A 22,126-nucleotide genomic window follows, 5' to 3' on the forward strand; every position below is an offset into this window, starting at 1 on the left:
CAAGTGGTGCTGGTTGGACCCCAGAGCGGCACCAGACACGGCCAGACCACATATTGGCTTGCTACAGTTTGCTGGCCTGGCCTGGCCTGGCCTGGCCCAGACCAAAAGCTACAGCTACAGCTACAAAAATGTTTGTAAAAGCCACTTTAAGCGTATTGTGGTTGACGCTGACGCTGACGCAGCAGTTGGCTGCGCTGCCGGCGTCGCCTCCGCTGCTCGAAAGAAAACCAGCAACGAACCAACGAACCACTCTTACTTACTTTGGCCAGAGACGCTTTTCATTTCTTCAGTCTGTTAACGGCATGCGAACGATGCAGACGCGGCGCAGCTCCAGCTCCTATCCGGCAAAAACTTAACTCGAACTCTAACTGAAACCGAACTCTAACTTTAACTTTAACTGTAACTCGAGTGTCCAGTAGAGCCACAGTGGTGCCAACGACATTTGCACGGCTCCTCCGCTAACTGAAAGTGCGTGCGCTTCCTGCCTGGACACCATTCCGTGCCCCACGGCTGCCATCACAAGTGTTTGTTCAAAGTGAAATTCAAGCTGCAGCGAATCGGGATCTGCTGCTAATCTGCAAATTAGTCAAAAATTAAAGCAGTAATTGAGTTTTTGGCAAAGTGAAAGAGAAGACACCACAAAGCGCTGCCCGCTGACTGCAGGAAGGAGAGCGGTAAGTGGCCAAGTACGGGGCGGGGCGGGACAGGACGGGGCACGTCTAACTGCCAAAAAAGGCAAATAGAAATTTTTTTTTTTCTCACTCTCTACACAGAAGCTGCACACATGTGTCGGCAATATTGCTGTTTATTTTTTCATGCTCTAATTATTTGGAAATTTCATTTTGTTTTTGCTCACTTCTCTAGTTAACTGGCATGCAATTTGTTTGCCCAAAGAGTTATGGTCTGCTCCAACCATCCAACCATCCATCCAGCCATCCAGCTATCTGTCTGTCCATCCTCTAGAGAGAGACGAGACGAGATGAGACAAGTCGAGTCAAGTTTTATGGCCATTCTTCCTCATTTACGAGTAGATAAGGCGTGAGACCCCTGCCCTGTCCCACTGCGGTCCATGTCTATTCTTTGGGGGCCACATACAAATGTCTTGGGTTCGGGTTCGGGTTCGGGGTTTGATGCTTTTCCATCTTCCACTTCATTAACCCAATTTTCACCAGGTGAAACTTTTATTTTCGACAAGAAAAGTCTTGTTTATCGGACCCATTTACATATGCATGCATGTATGTGCGATGCTCAAGGCAGGCATTTCTTTCCCCGATCTCTGATGCCATCCGATCTTAACGGAACTAATGTCTTCACTTATTTGTGGATGCTTCTACTGATGTTTGTCATTTGAGGGTACTCGAAAAAGCAAACACACAGTTAGCGAGAGAGAGGGGAAATGAACATACCCACAGGTTCACGTTTATTTTTTATTTTTTTTTGATATATTATATTTATGTGTGTATACACATTTTTATATGCGAACTGGCGGCGTTTTCGAAATTAAATACTTTCTAATTACAATAAACGCAGGCGGCGATGCCCGCCGGCCGGCCAATTGGCTGCCCCGCGCTTCCACAGAGACATCCTCAGCCACATGGCCATCATAGCCTTTGGCAGCAAACTGAAATCACGTAGCCGCCTCATCGGCCAATGCCAGTGCCAATAAAAGAGATGCAGAAGTAGAGAGAGAGAGAGAGAGGGAGAGAAAACAAAACTCGCGAAAGTGTCAAGAAAATATAATACCGCTCAGACTCACTTTTTCTTTATTGTCGTGTCTTAATGTGGCGCTTGATGTGTATATTTGCCACTTCTCCTCTACTCCTCTGTTACACCTCATCCCCCATACACATACCCATCCCCATCCCCAATCGGGGGACTGTTGAAACCAATGAAAGTGAAACGTGCGAATGTCTTTGCGTAGCCGCAGAAGCTTCCAAGGTTCAGCACGTGCCAGGCCCCAGCCTGCCTGCTTGGCTGCCTGTGTGTGTGGCCTACCCGTCCGTCCATCTATCAATCCGTCCGCCTGTCTGTATTTTTTTGTCTTTCAATTACTCAACCGCAAAACGTTCAATTTGTCAAGCGCTGAGCCTCCACTCGGACTGCCTTGGGATTACGACTTTCTCGCTCTGGCTAAACAAAAGACTTAGGACGCAAACTTGCTTCATTAGTTCGCTTTTCGCTTTCTTTCGTCTGCCGCAGTGCGTGGCAGAACTTAATGAAGAGTTTGGAATTGAGTTATTGAGCCCTAGGAAGGTCATAAATTGGGTAATATATTCGATATGGAAATGGTATACCATAGTATAGGGTTCCTAAATTGTTTACTAAGTGGTTCAAACACACCTTAAAGAAAAGCTTAGTGTTTCCATTTAATTAATGTTTGTTACTTAAAAACCACTTATCCAACTGGTTTATTGAATTTACTGAGTTTTCAGACTATATTATACATATAAAGACTAGTTACATCCCAGCTATAGTTTCAGTTTATAGTTTATCCACTAAATGTCTGAATTCTAAAATGAAGTACATGTTCTTACACCGACATTTCATTTGATGTTTAGAGTTAATAATAACTTTAGTTGGCCATTATCCCCATTTGGATTTTAGTAATACACATAATGGTAGATTTTGACACGATCCGTGTACCAAATGTGAATAATTACTGCCAATATCAGATCAATGTAGAAGCAACAACATAAAATTCAATTTCAGTCCAGGTTTTTATGGCCTGGCCCGCTGCATCCAAGTCGTGAGCTGTGGCAGTTGCAGTTGCAGTCGCAGTGGGTCTCCGAGATGCAGCAGTTGATTAGTCAGCCCCATTTGCTGGGGCCTTTGCGTTTTGTTTGCCGCTTTTCTAGACCAGGCCTCCGACGCCAGAGACCAGACAAGTTGAAGTGTCTTGGCCTACTGAATTTTTTCTCACACTCTTGTCTTGGTCACGGATGTGGATTGATTGCTAATGTTCATCTGTGCATATGTATCTCTTGGCTGCGTTTAGACGGCGGTTTATGTGGATATGTACAGACACTCGTTGGATTGCATCACATCTAGTAAGTAGTAGGTCTGGGGGCCCAGAATGGTGTGCCGCCTCGACAGGCCAGACCTGATCCGACCCAGGCCACATGCATTTGCCTGCACTAGTACGGGGTATTTCTTCAGCTTCTGTCTTGGGCCAACTTTTGCTTTCTTCAGCTGGCTCCCGCTCTGCGCCTTTGTTTTGTCAGAGCTTGCTTTATGGTTTTTCATATATGCACCTACTCGTGTACATATATGTACATATATTCTGCGGCGTATATGTATGCCTATATAGAGTAAGTAGCTCTTTCGAAATTGTCACATTGTTTGGGGCCGCAGTTATCTCTGGCTCACTGGCTCCCTGTCTCAATGGCTTCACTGGATTCACTGCGGAGCATTTGGAAACAAAAGTTTTGTAATTAGCTGAGCGCATCTTTTGCGCCATCCGCAATGTCGTTATTGTTGTCATTCGATTCCGTTGAGTGATAAAAATTTAAAACAATTTTAACTGTTTAACGTGTAGCCCCATTAAGAGCCCCCCCCTCCCTCGACAACAACACATCCGGTTTGTGCCTCGCAATCCGCCACCCCCTTGCATGCCAAATTGAATTTGACGAAGAAATACTTTCGCTTTCAAATGCCTGGGCATAAATTCTTGGGATTACGCAAGAGGCGGCCCCGAGGTATGTCTTGGCTTGCCGAACAGGTGCTGGTGCTGGGGCTGGGGCTGCCCTCCAACTCTATCTCCAATTCCACCTCCACCTCCACACCGGTATCGGTATCGGGTATGGGCTCTTACCTCATTTGGAAAGCAGTGAGCGCGAGAAATGAAAGTTTGTTGTTTTTAGTTTTATTTCCATTTTCATTTCTTTCGTCGCCGTTGGCTGCGTGAAATTTACATTTCGTTTAATAATTTCAAACATTTCTTCTTCGGGGTCGCTGCGGCATAAAATGTTAGGAATTAGCAGAGCCACAAATGGGCATTTTCCTATGTCGTTTTCTGGTGCTCTGACTCTTTCCGACAGGCCTAACAATCGCGCCGTAATAGGTGACACGCCCCCCGAGAGCCAATTTTGAATGCCAGTCGACAAAAACTGCATTTCATTGTCGCTTTCGTTTCATTTCTTTCTGCCCCGCGATTCAAAGTTCATTGGCTCTGCATTTGCTGTGGCATAATTTATGCGTCGCCATCAATTTTGATGGCGGCTCATCGTTAGCTGCTGCTCGAAAAACTAATTGACTCTCGGGGTCTCTAAAACTGTATCTGCAGCTGAGATTTGGCAGCGCAGCGATACAATCAGTCAGTATCTGGACCGGAGTCTGAAAACTGTATCTGAGTGATGGCGGCTGATTTGTCTGAGATTTGGCAGAGATACAATCACTCAATATTTAATGTGCGGCTTGTGAAATTCATTTGGTATTGTTGCTTTCAAGTAGGATAGACTCGACTCGACTCAACCTGAGTCGTGTGTTGGCTTGACATCAATTCGTGGCAGTGCGTTGCAGTTGCGCAAAGATTTCTGTGAAATATTGGCAGTCCGTGGCACTGGCGGCACACCACACTGAGTCACACAATTACAATTGAACTGTTCAGGTCACGCACATTCCTCTTGGCTCTGGGTCTAGCTCTGGGCTTGGGTTTGGGTTTGGGTTTCTTTTTACTGCGCTGTGCTGTGCTCTAATAATTCAGCTGCAGCCTCGGGTCTTAGTATCTCAGAGTTTCACAGATCCGCAGATCCGCAGGCGTTGCCAAAAAGTGAGTGGAGAGTACAAGTGGGTGTGTACTTGTGTGTGTGTGGTGTTTTCTGCGGTCATCGGAGCGTGGCCGTTGCAGCCTCCAACTGCAATTAAAAGCAGCTCTAGAAACAACAACAGACCAAGTCCCACTCGCAGATACAAATGTATCTGTAGATGGCATTGCAACATACGAAGCAATGTAACCCTTTTCAACTTCCCACCTGGTAGCCCTCCTCGGGCTCTTGACCCCATCACGGAAGATCTATTGCCCTAGCAACTACTCTTTTAATTATCCCACTATCAAACTAATTCCATATTATTTTTTGCATATTTTGCAGCTACCTCTCAACACTGTTGTTGCTGCTGTTTATGGTAAGTTTACAATGGAATGACCTTCCGGCTCAGTGGGTGTTCACTGTGCACTGTTCAGTGTTCAGTGGGTGCGGCCCCGCTGTTAGACAGGCAGCCAGACAGCGAGTCGGGTAATCCAATTAAATCACACCCAAATGATCAGCAAAGCGATGAAACAATGTCAATGCCAGAGACAGTTACAGAGAGGGAGTCGGATTCCAAGCTAATCCCTAGGAACTGATTGAACCCGGACCAGATACTAACGATCTTAACGAGCTTAACGATCTTAACCGGCGGCACTTGTAATCCGCTTAGACCCAGGCCTTTTTTCGGTGCTAGCATCCGGCTTTGGTCTGTGGTCTCTGGTCAGTGATAAAACCAGCCCGAAATACCATTAATCTGTGGGTTCCCTGCCGCCCGAATCCGAACGAAAGTCCGCTTCGATGTACTGCCAGATGTCTGCTTCAAAATGAAAGGGAAATTACCAGCTCCAGATCGGACTCGTACCCCTTTATGTGTCTACGTCTGTATGTATCTCCTACCAGAGGGCATTGTCACATTTCACTTTCAATGAAAAGAGCAGCCAGCAGCGGCAGCAGCAATGGTTTTCAAGTGCACTGCCCCTGTCTCTTTCTCCGCCCCGACTAGCGTGCTCTCTCTCTCTCTCTCTCTCTTTTGCTCTTTTGCGACTCACTGAGGTGTGACCATGAGTTTTTATACCCGATACTCAAAATGAGTATTGGGGTATATTAGATTTGTGGTAAAAGTGGATGTGTGTAACGTCCAGAAGGAATCGCTTCCGACCCCATAAAGTATATATATTCTTGATCAGCATCAATAGCCGAGTCGATTGAGCCCTGTCTGTCTGTCTGTCCGTCTGTCCGACCGTCCGTCCGTCCGTCCGTCCGTCCGTCCGTCCCCTTTAGCGCCTAGTGCTCAAAGACTATAAGAGCTAGAGCAACGATGTTTTGGATCCAGACTTCTGTGATATGTCACTGCTACAAAAATATTTCAAAACTTCGCCCCGCCCACTTCCGCCCCCACAAAAGACGAAAATCTGTGGCATCCACATTTTTAAAGATAAGATAAAACCAAAAACGCAGAATCGTAGTGGATGACTATGTGTTCTAGAGTGTAAAATCTCAACCAGATCGTATAATTATTATAGCCAGAATCAAGAAAACAATTTCATTCTTTCTCGCTCTGTTTCATGTACGAAAATCTGGGGCATCCACAAATCTCAGAGACTATTAAGGCTAGAGTAACCAAATTTGGTATCCGCACTTCTGTTAGATCTCACTATAAAACTTTTATCTCAGAATTTCGCCCCACCCCCTTCCGCCCCCACAAAGGACGAAAATCTGTGGCATCCACATTTTTAAAGATACGATAAAACCAAAAACGCAGAATCGTAGAGGATGACTATATGCTCTAGAGTGTAAAATCTCAACCAGATCGTATAATTATTATAGCCAGAATCAAGAAAACAATTTCATTCTTTCTCGCTCTGTTTCATGTACGAAAATCTGGGGCATCCACAAATCTCAGAGACTATTAAGGCTAGAGTAACCAAATTTGGTATCCGCACTTCTGTTAGATCTTACTATAAAACGTATATCTCAGAATTTCGCCCCACCCGCTTCCGCCCACACAAAGAACGAAAATCTGTTGCATCCACAATATTGCATATTCGAGAAAACTAAAAACGCAGAATCATAGATAATGACCATATCTATGAGATTGCTGAATCTGGATCAGATCAGATCATTTTTATAGCCAATAGGAACAAATCAATTTGCAGTGGCTACGCAGCCACCGACGTCACGCTCAGACTGATTTTCTGTCTCTCTCTTTATCGTGTCGTTTAATATAAGCGGCGTCTGCCGGAGGAGAGCCATACTGACTTAGTATCGGGTATAACTGTAGAGTTGCGGTGTCCGCAGCAACTCACAACGTTCCCGCTCGTTGTATCTTTCTTTGTGTATCTTTTTGTTGATAACTGGTTTTTGGAGCGCAGTCCGAAATATTGACCGCAAGTGTGTCTAATTTCTATTATTTTGCTGTCATCTCCCCACCCCGGAACGACGAGGGACTCCGATGCAATGAACTTTCTTCTTTCACTGTGCCACCTGTATAGACCTGTGCCCCCTCAACAGACTTGCAGCAGCAGGAGCGGGAGCGGCAGCGTTGCAAGTTCCGTTTTTGTTGCTGTTACGATATTTCGCATCACTTTTTGCAGTTGTTTTTGCTTTCGTTTAACCCATTTTATGTGGCTGGAACGCGCACAGTTTGAGCCTGGCATCCGTTAAGAGAGCAGCAAGAAACCAGGGGCTAGCACTCGGAGTATGTGCGATTAATTCATTGGAAAAGTGAAAACGAAAGTGCTCGGGGATCGGTGATCGGTGATCAGAGTGGAGCCGCAGTTACTCACTTAAGCAACTGCCAATGGTAGTGGCAGTGGCAGCGGATCGTTGGTCAGGTTTGGTCACTCTATGGCGACTCACTTTCGTTTTCATATACATACTCGTGCATGAGCGAATCTTCGTCCACTCCTTGACAATAATACTCCGAGGATAGAGGATAGAGGATAGGAGATTGAGGATAGAAGATAATGGCGGTGGGGAAGGTGATGATGCAATTAGTCCCGGCCCAGACATATGCCGTCTGCCGTATTCGATATTCCGTATGCAAAATGATTTCGAAATAAGGAAATCTCCATTGATCATGGATCATGGCTATTCAATGAGGCATTGCATTTGGAGGAGTGTCCCCTCTCTGGCTCGACTGCCGTTTCATTTTAAGTATTGCAATTTCTCGCGTTGGCCAAATGAAGACAAGTGCACAATTATGGCTGGCTGGCTGGATGGCAGACCGGCAGTTATGGCCGACCGCTTGCCGACCAGTTGCACTTACAGTTACACTTGCCACACCGCTGCAGCGACACAGACAGCAATAGTCCAAGACTCCACAGCCAGCAATTATCTGTTGATTTACTGATCCCAGAGCCAGACAACCAAAACGACCAGAAAAGAAACCTTTCACTTGGCCAGAGCCTGAGCCGGGCTTATGGCGATTGTTAAGTATGCAAATTGATCTGAATTAAGGGTGCCACTGCAGCTGCGCTGCTCCCAACGCCCACTGACCTTGCTCGACTGGTCCAGAGTCCACAGTCCCTGCTCCCTCTGCTGGGTCCCAGCCATGAGAAAAGCTCTCATTAAAAATGCATGGAGATTTTGCTTTTGGAATCGGCACAGCTGCAACCTGCAATTGGTGACCTTTTCTTGGCTAAAATACAATCCGCGATTTGTAACCTGTTCTTAGTGGGAGTTTTTTTTGTTAATTGGGCGTTCCAGATTCGTAGTGATAAAAGAACCCATAACTGACCTTTTGGTAGGGTTTCATTCTTTCGGATTAGATGGTTCTTAGCGACTGGAATTGGAGTCTTAGATCTAACACAGTTTGATAGCATCTCATCTCGTCTGATTCACAATTATCTCTCTCCGATTAGGCATATAAGCTATGAAGCAAGGCATGCAACTTACCGCCACTTGGCTGTGCCTATTGGCCACAGCTGCCACCGTTGTCCGGGCCCAGGAAACATCGGACAAGTGGTCGCGGCAGCTCGAGGATGCTCCCACCTCCGACACGGATTCTCTGGATTGGATACCACTCGCCCAGCCGCTGGACGGAAGCGGCGGAAAGGATCGTTCCGGCAACGGTCGTGTGCTGACCTACTCGCAGACGTTTCCACCCAGCGCCCGTTTCGGGGACCTGAACAAGCCAGGAGTATCCCCCGGATCGCAGTTTGATTTTTCGTACCAGTTTCCAAGGTACTCGAATGGACAGGGACAGGCCCTGCCCCTGCGACAGGGACCACCGTCATCGCTGAAGACGAACTCCGGCCAGGAGCCCACATCGCAGTCGTTCTTCAAGTTTGAGATGCCCTTCCACAGTAACGAGGGGGGACAGGCCCAGTCGCCGCCCACTCTGCAGACGGGCTATCAGATCCAGCACACCTTTGGAGGCGGTCTTCAGGCCCCATCTTCGCTGTTCAGTCCTCCCTCACTGTTTGGCCAGCAGCAGGCGCAGCCCTTCGGCTCCGAGTTCCATACCCTGCCGCAGAAGCCACTGGCACAGACCCTGAACAAGCCCCTCCGGCAGCAAAACTACATCCAGGACATCCTGCCGCCAAAGTCTCATGCGAAGCCGACGCAGCCATCGCTGCAGAGCGTGACCCCCCAGGTCTTTCCCCTCGATCCCGAGCCAGAGTCGATCTTTGGGTTGAACAAGCCGGCGCCCTCGTCCGCTCCAGCCTCGAGTGGAGGTCGGCAGCAGGAGGTCCAGCTGCTGTACGTGCCCTACGACACCCTGTACAACCAGCAGCGACAGCAGTCGGGCTCCAGGCCAGGATCTTCCAACTCCAACTTTGAGGTTAACAAGTTCAATGTGAATCCAGGACTTCCTGCCGTGAATCCCTACCAGATCAACCAGTTCTACACCCAGGATCCCAACGTGGGCAGCGACTTCTTCAGCGCAGGAACCACCTCTCGACCGAGCACCACCACCAGCCAGCCGCATAGCATCTTCCAGAGCTTTGGCCAGTCCCAGCCGCAGCCACAGCCGCAGCCACAGCCGCAGGCACAGACGCAGTACTCCACCGCCAAGCCCAAGCCGAAGGCTCACCAGCCCCCGCTGGCGATGTTCCTGCTGCGCTCCAGCTCCCGGCCATCGCAGTCGGATGTGGTGGCTGCCCTGCGCAGTGCCCACAGCATTTCCGTGATCGATTCCCCAACGAAACAGACGCCGGAGATCTTTGTGGGACCCGCAGGAATGCCCATTCCCGATGGCTATGTGAAGTTTGACCTTCCGTATTTGTCGCAACTGGCGCAGAGCCGCGACCTCAGCGATGTCTCCTTCTTTGTGGCACCGCTCAGCTATCGTACACCGAATGGATTCAACAAGATCCTCCTGCCCGAGCCGCACGTGGGTTCCATTGTGGTCAACCGCGCCAAGGACTCTGTTTCGGTGCAGACTCAGGCACCGCCACAGCGTCAGCAGCGTCCCTATGCAGCCGTGAGCAGCACGCGGAATCCCTTCGAGACCACAACCCAGGCACAGGCACAGGCCCCGTTGCAGTCGCAGTCACAGGGTGCATCGGGTGCACCTGTACGCGGGAACAAGTTCAGCTACTATTACGTACAGGACGGCATCCAGGAGGTGAGCTCTCCGAAGATTCCCGCCAAGCAGGAGCGCCACAAGAAGAAGCGACCCCAGAACGTTCAGGTGGAGCATCAGCATCATCAGCAGCAGCAGCAGCAGCATCAGCAGCCTATCTACCGTCCACCCACCAAGACGCAGAACCCCTTCGACACGCTCAATCAGATCGGAGGCGATGACTTCTTTAAGTCGCTAACCAGCAAGCCCACCACTACCAGCTCTACATCCACCAGCACAACATCGACCACAACCTCAACGACTTCCACAGAGGCGGCGCCCACCCAGCCCCTCTTTACGTACAGCACCCGGCCGCAGGTGGAATTCCCCGGCTCCAGTGGCCACCTGTATCCCGAGTACCTGCAGCCCGTCGTCCAGGAACAGCAGCCCCGTCTGACCACGCGACCGCCGACGGCCACCACAGTGGAAGAAGAGCATCGCATGAAGCAGTACTTCCGGCAGCAAGATGCCTTCCGCCAGCGTCCGCTCACTACGATTCCGCCCGCCTTCGAACAGGTTCAGTACACGCCCAGCGCACCCGACTACGAGGTGCCTACGACGCAGAGGGTCAAGAGCAAGCATCGCGTGAACATCTATACGCCCGCAGCAGTGCCGGTTACCACCTCGGATGTGGGCTACCAAGTGGACCAAGAGCAGGCGCAGGCGCCGCTGAATCACAGGCCCAGCTTCAACCAAGTGCAGAACGAGATTCTGGATAACAGCAACGTGGATTACGAGCCGAACCCCTACCATGTGCCGTCGGAGCTGCCGGCCTTGACGCCCGACATTCCCGGATTGGTCAATAATCTCCAGGAGAAAGACAAACTCCAGCCAGGAACAACCATCACGCCACAGAGTGAACCCGAGCCGGAAACGCGACCCACCCGCCGTCCCCTGCTGCGCACCCGCAAGCCAGCCGTTTCCAAGGTGGTGACCACCTCCTCCGTGTCGTACTCCGAGTCCGAGTCAAGCGGAAAGGTGCCGCATCGCATCCGTCGACCATACGGTAACCGAGGCACTGCAGCCGGAACCGCCTCCACCACGGGCGGCGGCGGAGACCAGGGAGACGACTCTGCACCAATCCCCACCCGGCGACCAACCAGCGCCCGGAATCCCCTCATTCGGAATCCAAATCGCATCCGCTACAGGCCCACCACCGAGGAGCGCCAGTCGCTGAAGGTGAAGACCAGGAAGGGATCAAAGAACGGCCAACGCGAAGACCAGGATCTCGACTACCAACGTGACGTGCTCAAGCAGAACTATCCGGTGTTCAAGGGCTCCTCCTCCGCCCCCTCGCGCCGACCCACAAGCCCCACAGCCATTCCCAGTTCGTACGACTTCCAGGCCACCACCGAGGGCCCGGCTTCGGAGTCACAGCAGGTGTACACGGTGACGCCCAGCAACAGCATCGACAGCGCCAGCGTTCAGGGTTCAGGATTCCCGTCCAGCCTGCTGGAGCCCATGCAGATCGCCCAGCATTACCAGGAGTTCTCCAAGGACAACTACGGGCCCGGCTACTTCCCCAATCAGGAGGATCTCACACCCACCGAGGCCATTGTTCGCAATGAAGTGAGTCCCATTATCACCACGCTGGCTACCACAACGCCCTCGACAACTACGACCAGCACCACGACAACCACAGAGGCAGCGCCCACGACCACAACACGTCGCTCGCCGTTCGTGCGCCGAAACTATCCCAGGGTGAGGACTACCACCACAACAGAGCCGCCAGTCACCAGCACCACGCCCTCGGAAGAGCGTCCTTCCGTAAGAAATTCGAAACAAGATTTCTCCAGAAGAACTCTCTCTATGTCTGTGCTGCTATTTTCAGATTCGCACTCGCCTGCCGCCTCGTCGTGTGGTCAAGGTGCGACAACGTCAGCGTCGTCCAGGACACCCTGCCTCCTCCACTGCGGCCCCCGAAGAGGAAGTCCAGGAAGCAGCAACCCAGAGGACAAATCTCCGCAAGCTGAGCCGCTACAATCAAGAGCCCAAAGAAAAGGAGGTGAGTGAGAAATGCTTTCCATTTTAGCGTCAAATCTAAGGTTGAATCTCTAGCAGACAACCATCACCCAGCGTCGTCGCTATAAGCAGCCATTCCAGCTGGAGGGCCAAGAGTCCCAGTGGTCGCCATCCTCGGAGACTTCCAACAGCAACAACAATGCCAATGCCAACACCAACAGTTTCAAGCCACTGAATCCCAAGTACAAGACAGAGGCGCACAACTTCGAGAACGAGCCAGAGATCGTGACTGTGGGACCCACAGCGCAGCCCGAGACGTACGAGTTCAACGTAGCTGCGGATCTGGCTGGATCAGCCGTGCAACGCACCACCACCCTAAAGGCGCCGAACCTGAAGTGAGATTTCAATGCCCTTTGGCTGCCATTCAGTTACTTATTCCATTTCCTTACAGACCAGAGAAATCCTTTGCTGAACTGCTCGAGGAAGTGATGGGCAAGGTGCCAGAGGAACTGGCCACAGAGTCACCCAACACCAGCAGCACCATTGGCAGGCTGAATAGGCGTGGCAAGTGGAAGAAGAGCCGCGTGACTAGTGGATCGGAAAATGGCGAAAACTTCGAGACGGCCGAGTCCCAGAATCTGGGACCTCAGCTCTACAATGCCCTGCAGGCGGCCAGCGAGAAGGAGGAGCAGCAGCCGAAGACCACCACCCCGCTGACACCAGCAGCCACCGAGGCTGAGACAGCAGAAGCGATAGTCACCACCACGGCGGCCTCGCCCACGACGCCAGAGGAGTATGAGGTGACCACCGCCAGAGCCTTGGAGGAGGCAACAATGGCATCGACGCTGCCAATGGAGACGCTGGAAAGTGCCACGCGTCGCATGGATACCGCGGCGGATGTGGATGTGGATGGGGATGGGGATGGCGACCTGGAGACGCAGCCCAGCATCTTCTCAGAGGTGAAGAAGCAGCTGCACGATTTGTTTGCCATCGAAGAGAGCGAGGACGAGACGGTGAACGCTGCCCTGGCTGCCGTGGGTAAGCGTCGCCAGGAGTACACGAGCATCAAGCGCAGCACTACTCCAGCCACGTCCACGGACAAAACCACTCTCTCACCAGCGGACGATGAGCTGACAGCCACCACCACCACAGCAACAGAAGGTGCTTCGGAGGGTAGCAAAGATAACTTCCACAAGGACCTCATGGAGCATGTGGTTTATGCCACATCCACATCGACCAAAGTCACCTCCGAGACAGAGATCTGCTATCGCGGACGCTGCATAAGGTCCGAGGATCTGCCCGCCAACCACAAACTGCACTGAGCTGAGCACTCCTCCGGCAGAGCATGGTGGACATGGACTCTGCATGTACATAAGGGCAAACGGAATACGCACAGGTAAAGCCTGGGGCCGGGGCGAGTGAGGGTGGACAGGCGGCCGCCACCTTAAGGGGCGGCGCTAGTCAGCACAGCTCCTCATCCTCAGCCCGCAGAAGCGCACAAGCCGTATCCAGATGTAATTAACTAGCTTTAAATACAAATATGTTCATAAGGATAAGCAGATCGAGGGTTTGATGGATGGATTCACCCTATGCCCATTCGCAGTGACTAGGACTGGTTCGAAGGCTGTAGAAGTTCTTGGATAAGATGAATATTTAGCTGAAGACGCTTTGGAATGATATTATATATTCCTATCAAAGAATTTCTATAAGCTTATCCTGCTCATCCTTGCGAGTGTTGTCAAAGGAGTGTTTCCCGGATATATCGTATTCCCGTTTAGAGAATTTAGTACATAGATCTTAGAGTTAGCGAATAATGTCAGGATAGCACATAGCCAGCATAAGTCTTGTACCATACAATATTGTGTACTAACAAATACAAATACAGATACCAATAAAATAAAACAACGAAAATCTAAGCGAGATATTTGTTAGGATTTGTATATGTTCTGTACATAAATAGAGTATATCCTTGTGTATATAATATAGTCATGTGTATAGCTAGTAGTACGATGCTAATTGCGATCAATCAATTCCATGGAATGCACTTCCCCTTTAAGGTACAAAAGTTTCACAATTTACAACCAATCCCCAACTCCGTGCTCGACCCATCTCCGCTTTCAAGCCTCGATAAGCGGCGCCCGATCCCCATCAAAGGCTTCTCCCTCTTCAGTAGATGTGGCCGTTGGCGTTCTAGTTGTTGGAGTGTTCCATTCTTGGACACCGGTCCGACCGAAGACCATGAAGAGCAGATTACCCATAAAGTAAACGAAAGCGGTGAAGAAGAAAACGATTCGCCATTGCGCGGGATTCGTCTGAAAGAGAGATATGACACTTGCACATGTGAAATCTAATAAATGCAAAAGTACCAGCCACTCACCTCATCCCAGACAATCAATCCCACAATCAGCGGCGCCAGAATGCTCATAAAGTTGGCTGCACAGTTCGTGATGCCCATCAGAGTACCAGCAAAGTTGGGCGATAGATCGATGTGATTGACGTGGAAGCCTAAATATGTAGCCGAATTGGTAGCCACTGCCGTGGTGAGCAAGCTAATGGCCAGACGGACATTGGACTCGCCCTCGGTGATGTAGCCCAGACCGATCAGAGCGAGCATGGGCAGCCACATGCCCAGCGTATTGAAGAACTTCCGGGAGAAACCCAGTGGAATGACTGTGCCACGTTGCTTCATTGCATCCGACAGCCAAATGAACACGCACGTGAGCAGTATCATGGCGAAGTAGGGTAGAGCCGACAGCGGGCCGTTGCTCTTGATGTCCATGCCCAGGACGCTCTTCATAAATGTGGGAATCTCTGTGAGCAGCGTCCAGAAGCCCCAGTTGTTGGCACAATGAGCCAGCACGAGCACCAGAAACGGTCCTGAGGTAAGAATGCGTCGCCAGGGCGTGTGCGGACGTGGCGTCATCTCGCGTCCTACATCCGATGGACGACGTGCCTGGTTAGACGATTCGATGTAGCGACGCTCAGCCGGCGTTATCGATGGATGCTGGGCCGGAGTGCTTGAGCAGTAGAAGTACCACACACCCGACCACAAAATGCCCACACAGCCAGGAACATAGAAGATGCTGGGCCAGCCCAGCGAGGAAGACGCAATATAACCGCTCACCGAGAGCATTACCACCGTGCCGAACTGTGAGCCCGAATAACAATAGCCGACCAGTCGGCCGCGCTCTTCGGTTGGCGCCCATTTCGAGAGGAACGTGTGCGTTGAGGGGAAAATTACGCCCTGGCAGAGACCCTGAATAGCACGCAGAACGACTACGGTCTTCCAGCCGCCCGTAATGGCGCAAAAGGGCGTCAGCAGGGCGAGGCAGGAACATACAAGCACTCCAAAGAAGAGCATATACTTGGCACCATAGATGGCCGAGAGATAGCCACCTGGTACCTGTGTGACGACGTAACCCCAAAAGAAGCTGCTCAGCAGGTAGGACTTGACGCTCTCGTTCCACTCGAACTCCTGCAAATCAAAATAATGGATTATGTATATTATCGAATGAGCATCTAATGCATGGCTATGCTTACAGGAAAGTCCGGGTTGCTGGCATTGCGATCCGTCATGGCCACAATCGCCACGGAGAGGTTAACGCGCAAGGAATAGGCCACGGCCAGGCCAAAGAAGACCAGAATGCATTGCAGATGTCGCACTCCGAATCGCGGCCCTGAAAATATCTGCAACGTAAGAGAAAACAGATTCAAACAAAGGGGACGGCAAACACTTGCCTGTGTTCCCTATTTGCTGGTAGCCAGTCCGACTGCAGCAAGGGGAGCAGCCGAGTACCATATTGCGGGTCCAATTCTATCCACGTACCCAAGTTAATAGATGTTATGCTAGTGATGGAGGGAGGAAAAGTAAAGGCGCCCTCAAGAGCGTCTAATATGTAAATAAAACTGCTGATAATCACTGATAAATATACTTGGCCCACTTAAGCCCCCTTTATTTAAATTTCGATAACAACCGCGAAAAATTATACAAATAATAATTATAATAGTAATAACTTTTATGTTCATCCTATCCTTCATCTTTGCATACAAAACCCCACGATATCTTTTACCTGAACTGCGCTAAAATGATTAAATTTGCATTATTTTCGGTGTATTATTCAAATACCCCGTTGGCTTAAAATGGGTTAATCGTGCTCCGTCAAGGATTGGAAACCTTATTCCTCGATTATGATATTCCGGCGAATATTACTAGGTAGATAGAACTCTCAGCCCTGCCCACATAATTTTATCCGATTAATTAACCTATTTTCTACTTTACTAGTTTATTTTAAACACTTGCTTTTATTGGATTTCTATATACTTTGAAAATGAAATTTAATAGATTGATGAAATTGACATTACATACCGATATACCGTGGCTTCAACGGTCACACTTTGCTCATCTATCGATAATCAACAGTGAGGCGCCCAATTCAAATTCGATTCAGTGTTTAAATGTAACAACATTAATTTCGGTACGATTTGACTTTTTTTTTCAGCTTCGACTTGAGCTGTTTTATTAAATGGCTTTGAATGTCTTCATTGATTTTTTTTGCCTTTTTAGTTCACTTTTCGTGCATCACAAGTTGGTTTCAAGTTTATTCCTAGCTTAAATACTAAACATAACAATTACTAGAGTTTGTTTTTAGCAGCAAATACAACTATGTTCTGGGCTACTTCCCTATTTACACTGAACTTTTTCTCGTGTTGCAAGTATAATTGGATTTTAGCTTTAGATTATGTACATTATGGAAAAATACTGCAAACAATAATTTACGCCGCCTTAGAACTAAACAATTATCGTATAATATCGCTAATGGAAGCACGCGATCGTCATTATGGTCTTGTTCCTAACTAATTGACTACGACTAAAAACTATGAAACAACAGCTATGACTTTATCATGCCATGCCCCTATCATGTGGTGGTTATCCAGACTTAGCGCTTGTCTTGGCCATTCGGCGACAGTGGCACTCCCTGCTCCACATCGTCCACCGTCTGCTCTGGCGAGTCCCACCACTGGACCTCCGTTCGTCCAAAGACCACGAAGAGAAGGTTGCCGATGAAGTAGGCGGCGGCGGCCAGGAAGAACACCAGACGCCAGTCATTTACATTTTTCTGTGGAAGATATCAGAGTTAGCAAGAAACTCCAGGAACATCTGCAAAGTCTACACTTACCGGATCTTGGACGATCTGACCGACAACAAGAGGGGCGATGCCGCTCATGATGTTGGCCGCCCCATTTGTGAGGCCCATCAGGGTGCCGGCATAGTTGGGCGACAGATCGATGTGGTTTACCTGGAAGCCCAGGTAGGTGGCAGCGCTGATGCCCACGGTGAGGGTAAGCAGGACCACGGCCAGTAGGTTATCCTCCTTCGGCACGTAGCCCAGGGCAATGAGTGAGCACATGGGTATCCAATGGCCGATGCTGTTGAAGAACTTGCGGTTGAAGGACAGCGACAACGACTTGTTCCTCTGCAGCACCTTGGACAGCCAAACGAAGAAGAAGCTGAGCAGCAGCATCACAGCGTAGGGCAGGGAGGAGAGCAGAGCGCTCTCCTTGATGTCAATGCCATAGATGTTCTTCATGTAGCTGGGGATCTGGGTGAGCAGCGTCCAGAAGCCGAACATGTGCGTGCAGTGCACCACCAGCAGCGATAGGAACGGCATCGAGGTGAAGATGGGTATCCAGGGAGTCGGCGCCAGGTTATCTGCCGACTGCATCTTACCATCGCTGCGCGACTCCTCGATAAACTTGAGCTCCTCCGGCGAGATGAAGCGGTGCTCCTCCGGTGTGCTGGACGAGAACACGTACCAGAAGACAATCCACACGAAGCCGCAGGCTCCACCCAAGTAGAAGATACTCGGCCATCCCATGAAGGAGTCGGCAATGAATCCACTCGTGGCCAGCATCACCACCGTTCCGAATTGTGCGCCCGAATAGCAGATGGTTCCCAGCATGCCACGTTCGTTGGCCGGCGACCACTTGGAGAGCAGGGCATGCGTGGCCGGGTGCACTGCGCCCTGGGTAAGACCCATCGTGAAGCGAACCGCACACAGAGCCGTCCAGCCGCCGAGTTTGAGGGAGAGCGGTGAGATGATGGTCAGGATTCCGGCGGCTGCCAGACCAGCGAGCAGCAGCATCTTGGCCCCATACCGCTGGGCAATGTAACCGCCAGGCACCTGGGTGACGATGTAGCCCCAGAAGAAGCTGCTAAGCATGTACGACTTCTGGCTTTCGGTGAAATGATAGTACTGCAGGCGGAAGTGGGAGGGTAAGCGAGTGTCGGACTTGGCTGGTTCCCGGGTCTTACCTCAGCATCGAATAGGTCAAAATCGTCGCTATCGTCGTCTGGCGGAGCGGTGGCAGTTTCATTCTCAGTGGCATTCCTAGACTGCGGCTCGGTCATGGCCACCAGAGCCACGCTGAGGTTCACCCGCCAGGCGTAGCACATCGCCAGGCAGAAGAAGCAGAGGATGCATTGAACATGCCTCACGCCGAAGAATTTCTCTGCAAAAGAAAAGTGTTGGATTTGAGATTAGCTAAAGGTACACATACCCTGGAAGGAATGATGAATGGGATGAACTTCGCTCTGATTAAGCACATGCGCCTGCGCAGACGCTCACTCTCCCAATCTTCCAATCTCCCACTCTCTCCCTCAACAGGTGAAAACGTGTGTGGCTATGCTCTTATCAATAGACGCCTCACTCTTTTAGCTGCGGTTCTCTTTGCTGCTCCCAAAACTGGTAGCCATGTAAGTATGTGGGGCGCGTTTATTTATAAAAGACTTTGACTATGTCAAAATCTTGTTCGTGCACGCACAGACACGCTCACTCTCGCTCGCACAGACCCACACACACACACATGTACACACGCCCACTATGAACAGCGTTGGCTGCGAATATTAAGAGACGAGACCTGGGCGAGTGCGAAGCATGCGTGTCGTTGTAAGCGTATAAAATGCAACATACGAGTAACATGAATCTGCTGTACGGTGCTGTACATGTGGCCCAAAGCGCAACACTCTGCGTATCTCTGCGGCTGCCTTGTCACACTACCTGTTTGAGGCCGAACGGCAGTCGCCCGATCTTCACGTGACCAAACGTACACCTATGCCGCCGCATCCCAGAGAAAACATGATTTGGTAGTTTATTTATTGGTTGCTTGCGCTACCTTACGCGGATTTTTGTAGGCTATTTTTAAACCCGACTCTAAGCCACCATAAATGGCTTAAACAAACGCCGGGCCGCACCGCACCGAACCGCACACATTTTGCAACAGTGCAACAGGCAACCTTGCAACGCGGCCTTACAAGGCGTTTGGGTCTATTGAACTCCAGTTGGAACTCCAGTCCAGTCCGATGCCGATTCGGAGCCAGCTTCAAGTCCAAACTAATAATTGCTTGTTCTTCCAAATAATTTTCCCCATTCGGATGGATGATTGTTCGATGACGTCCGAAACGCACAAACATATGTACATAATACATATGTATGTATGTATGTATGTACTTTGGGGTCTGCCCGATCGAGAACACTCCCGCACACGCTCGCTCTTGCTGCTGCCGCTCCCTCATGACTCCCTCTCTCTCTGCTCTCTGTTTATGGAACTGAATCAGCTTCTCGTGCCGGACGCACCGATGACTCGTGGACAAGTCGGGTCGTGTGAGGAGCAACACTGAAAACGCTTTATCTGACACGTTTTTGAATTTATTTGCGGAATACTTTCTGCAGGCGGCTCCGCCTGCCGAGCCAAGCAAATTTATGGCTAAGATACAGAACTTTTGTCTGGTTTGTCCTCTGATTCGAATTCTGATTCTCCAAAGTTAAATTTTCTGCGGCACCCAAAAAAAACGACACCAAATCAATCAACATTTATGAGCTTCTATAAAAAAAAAGAGTTTCTGCTTTGAGTGTTTATTGGATGCCATTAGGGGTATATAGTATAGTCTGGTATATTTTGATTCATTGCCATTCGGCCGAGGCTGACTGTACCTAGGCGTCCGTTAGTGGGACAATCGGAGGACCCAACGCAACAGCAAGAAATACAAAAACAAAACAAAAAGAACAACAACGAAGTCAAGTGTGCTGTATTGATAACCGACAATGAGCTGTACTCCGATAAAACTGGAACGCCACCGAGCTTTCCATAGGGGTGTACTGGGGTGTAGTGGGCACAAGTCCCCTAAGTCGATAAGATAATCACTAGTTACAGCTCTGGCCCTACTTCACTCCCCCACTGCCAACGGTCGGTTTGTTCTCTCACACGAAAAGAGCGTGCAAAGACCGTGCTCTTTCGAAATCGCTTTACAACTGTCAATTTGTCTTTGGGATTAGCTTATCAGCTGACTAAAGAGCCACTGCTCCCCAGGTCCCCCGTCTTGTCACTCTATGTAGATCTATTTAAAGTTCAGAATAAAATCAAAAGAAATACTAAATACTGTCGCTCGTTAAGTTTCCCCTCTATTTTCATTTCTTTCCATTTCGTTTCGTTTAAGGTTTTTCATTCCGTTTTTGTTTATTTTTATCACCCGACAGTGCTAAAATGTGATTCGATTTTGTTTGGCAGCGTAACCAAAAAAAAAATAGTAAATACTTAATGAGGAAAAATCCGACATTTTTATAATATTTATTATTATATTTTAGAGTTGAGCGAAATGAGAGGGAAGTGCTCGGATTCTTTGTGCGAAGGATGGCGGTTGCAGTCGATCGCTGCAGTGGAGGTCGTCTATGTATATCTGACTGTATATGCAATATAAATATATACTCGTACTGCATAATTATATCTGAACTCAACGCGGGCAACGACGCTTCCAGTCATCTGCAGTCGAGAGATAGAAATGTATCTGGAAATGGCAATCCGCAACTTATTTGGAGCGAACACGACAGCGATCAGATCGTGTGGGATTGAGTACGAGTATCTCCACGTCTGTTAGAGAACTAATTAAGCAATTTCCGGCAACAGGCCGCTGTCCGAGCTCGGAACATGCCAGGCGCCAGGCCCCAGGCCCGCCACACGAGCGACTTATATAAGACACGTGCTTGGAGATCTCAGTGGAAATAGGAATGGCGATGGGATCTGCATCGTTGGATTGCACTTACCGTTGGCGTATTTACCTCCTGTTTTCACCATTGTCAGAGCGGTGGTCATGTGTGCGACGCGGGTTGAGAAATACTAGTATTTTTCAAAAAAAAATGAAACCTCAATTGGAACGTTCTCACTGGAATTTTTGTAGTATTCTTTTTTTTTTTTTTGATATATCACACAACGTGTTCCGGTTCCGTCATGAAGTTGGAATACACATGTGTGCTTATTTTATTTGAATTTTATTTAGACGCGAGTATACTCTCTCTTTCGGAGCTGTTTCCACGACTGTATATAACGGAGCACGCGTTGGATCCCTAGGAGGAGGTAGGTATCTTTTGAACGTTCTGGCGAACGGTGCGGATTGCGACTGCTTGAATAACTCACGGCGGTCGATTCTTTTATAAATATGATCGAAACGCTGCCGGACAGCGGGCCAGAGCAGAGACCCGAGCCGAGCACTCTCTTGGTGGACAGAGTGCGAGGAGGCGGAGAGAGAGAGAGAGAGAGATCGAGATAGAGGCAGGGCAGTGAGAGCCAGAGTGTAAGCATGTGTATCTGTATCGCGTGAATTCCATTCCGTTTTCGTGCGGCGCTGCTATCAGTAAAAATGAACACGCTGGCAAATAACCAACACGCACACACACACACACACCACACCACACCACTATCTCATTCTCTCTGCGATTGGCACTAGTGCTGGTGTGGATTTCTCTCTGGTGGAACCGGCATGCATACATATAGGAGTATGTAAACAACACCAACACAT

General features: G+C 49.6%; 3 protein-coding genes across 4 annotated transcripts; 1 reads left to right on the forward strand and 2 right to left on the reverse strand.

Moving 5' to 3' along the window:
• The first annotated feature begins 323 nt into the window (after positions 1-323).
• LOC108159927 (mucin-5AC) lies at positions 324-14,280 on the forward strand. 2 transcript variants are annotated; one of them, XM_017293572.2, is made up of 6 exons: positions 324-674; positions 5,088-5,121; positions 8,609-12,081; positions 12,146-12,319; positions 12,373-12,671; positions 12,728-14,280. In XM_017293572.2, the coding sequence occupies exons 3-6, from the start codon at positions 8,620-8,622 to the stop codon at positions 13,596-13,598; spliced, it is 4,806 nt and encodes a 1,601-aa protein (XP_017149061.1). In that variant the 5' UTR covers positions 324-674; positions 5,088-5,121; positions 8,609-8,619; the 3' UTR covers positions 13,599-14,280. The 2 variants fall into 2 exon arrangements, with proteins under 2 accessions (XP_017149061.1, XP_017149063.1); XM_017293574.2 differs by having other exon boundaries at positions 12,376-12,671.
• Positions 14,190-16,181, reverse strand: LOC108159930 (putative inorganic phosphate cotransporter). Its single transcript, XM_017293576.2, has 4 exons — positions 16,015-16,181; positions 15,817-15,953; positions 14,654-15,751; positions 14,190-14,588 (listed from the first exon to the last, which is right to left on the reverse strand). The coding sequence occupies exons 1-4, from the start codon at positions 16,073-16,075 to the stop codon at positions 14,394-14,396; spliced, it is 1,491 nt and encodes a 496-aa protein (XP_017149065.1). The 5' UTR covers positions 16,076-16,181; the 3' UTR covers positions 14,190-14,393.
• Positions 16,182-16,746: 565 nt separating this feature from the next.
• On the reverse strand, positions 16,747-21,742 carry LOC108159929 (putative inorganic phosphate cotransporter). The gene is made up of 4 exons (XM_017293575.2): positions 21,375-21,742; positions 18,590-18,786; positions 17,454-18,530; positions 16,747-17,393 (listed from the first exon to the last, which is right to left on the reverse strand). Exons 1-4 carry the CDS (start codon positions 21,421-21,423, stop codon positions 17,214-17,216), a joined length of 1,503 nt encoding a protein of 500 aa, XP_017149064.1. The 5' UTR covers positions 21,424-21,742; the 3' UTR covers positions 16,747-17,213.
• Positions 21,743-22,126: the final 384 nt, after the last annotated feature.

Source organism: Drosophila miranda, chromosome 3 (assembly GCF_003369915.1).
Source record: "Drosophila miranda strain MSH22 chromosome 3, D.miranda_PacBio2.1, whole genome shotgun sequence".
Classification (NCBI taxonomy): domain Eukaryota; kingdom Metazoa; phylum Arthropoda; class Insecta; order Diptera; family Drosophilidae; genus Drosophila; species Drosophila miranda.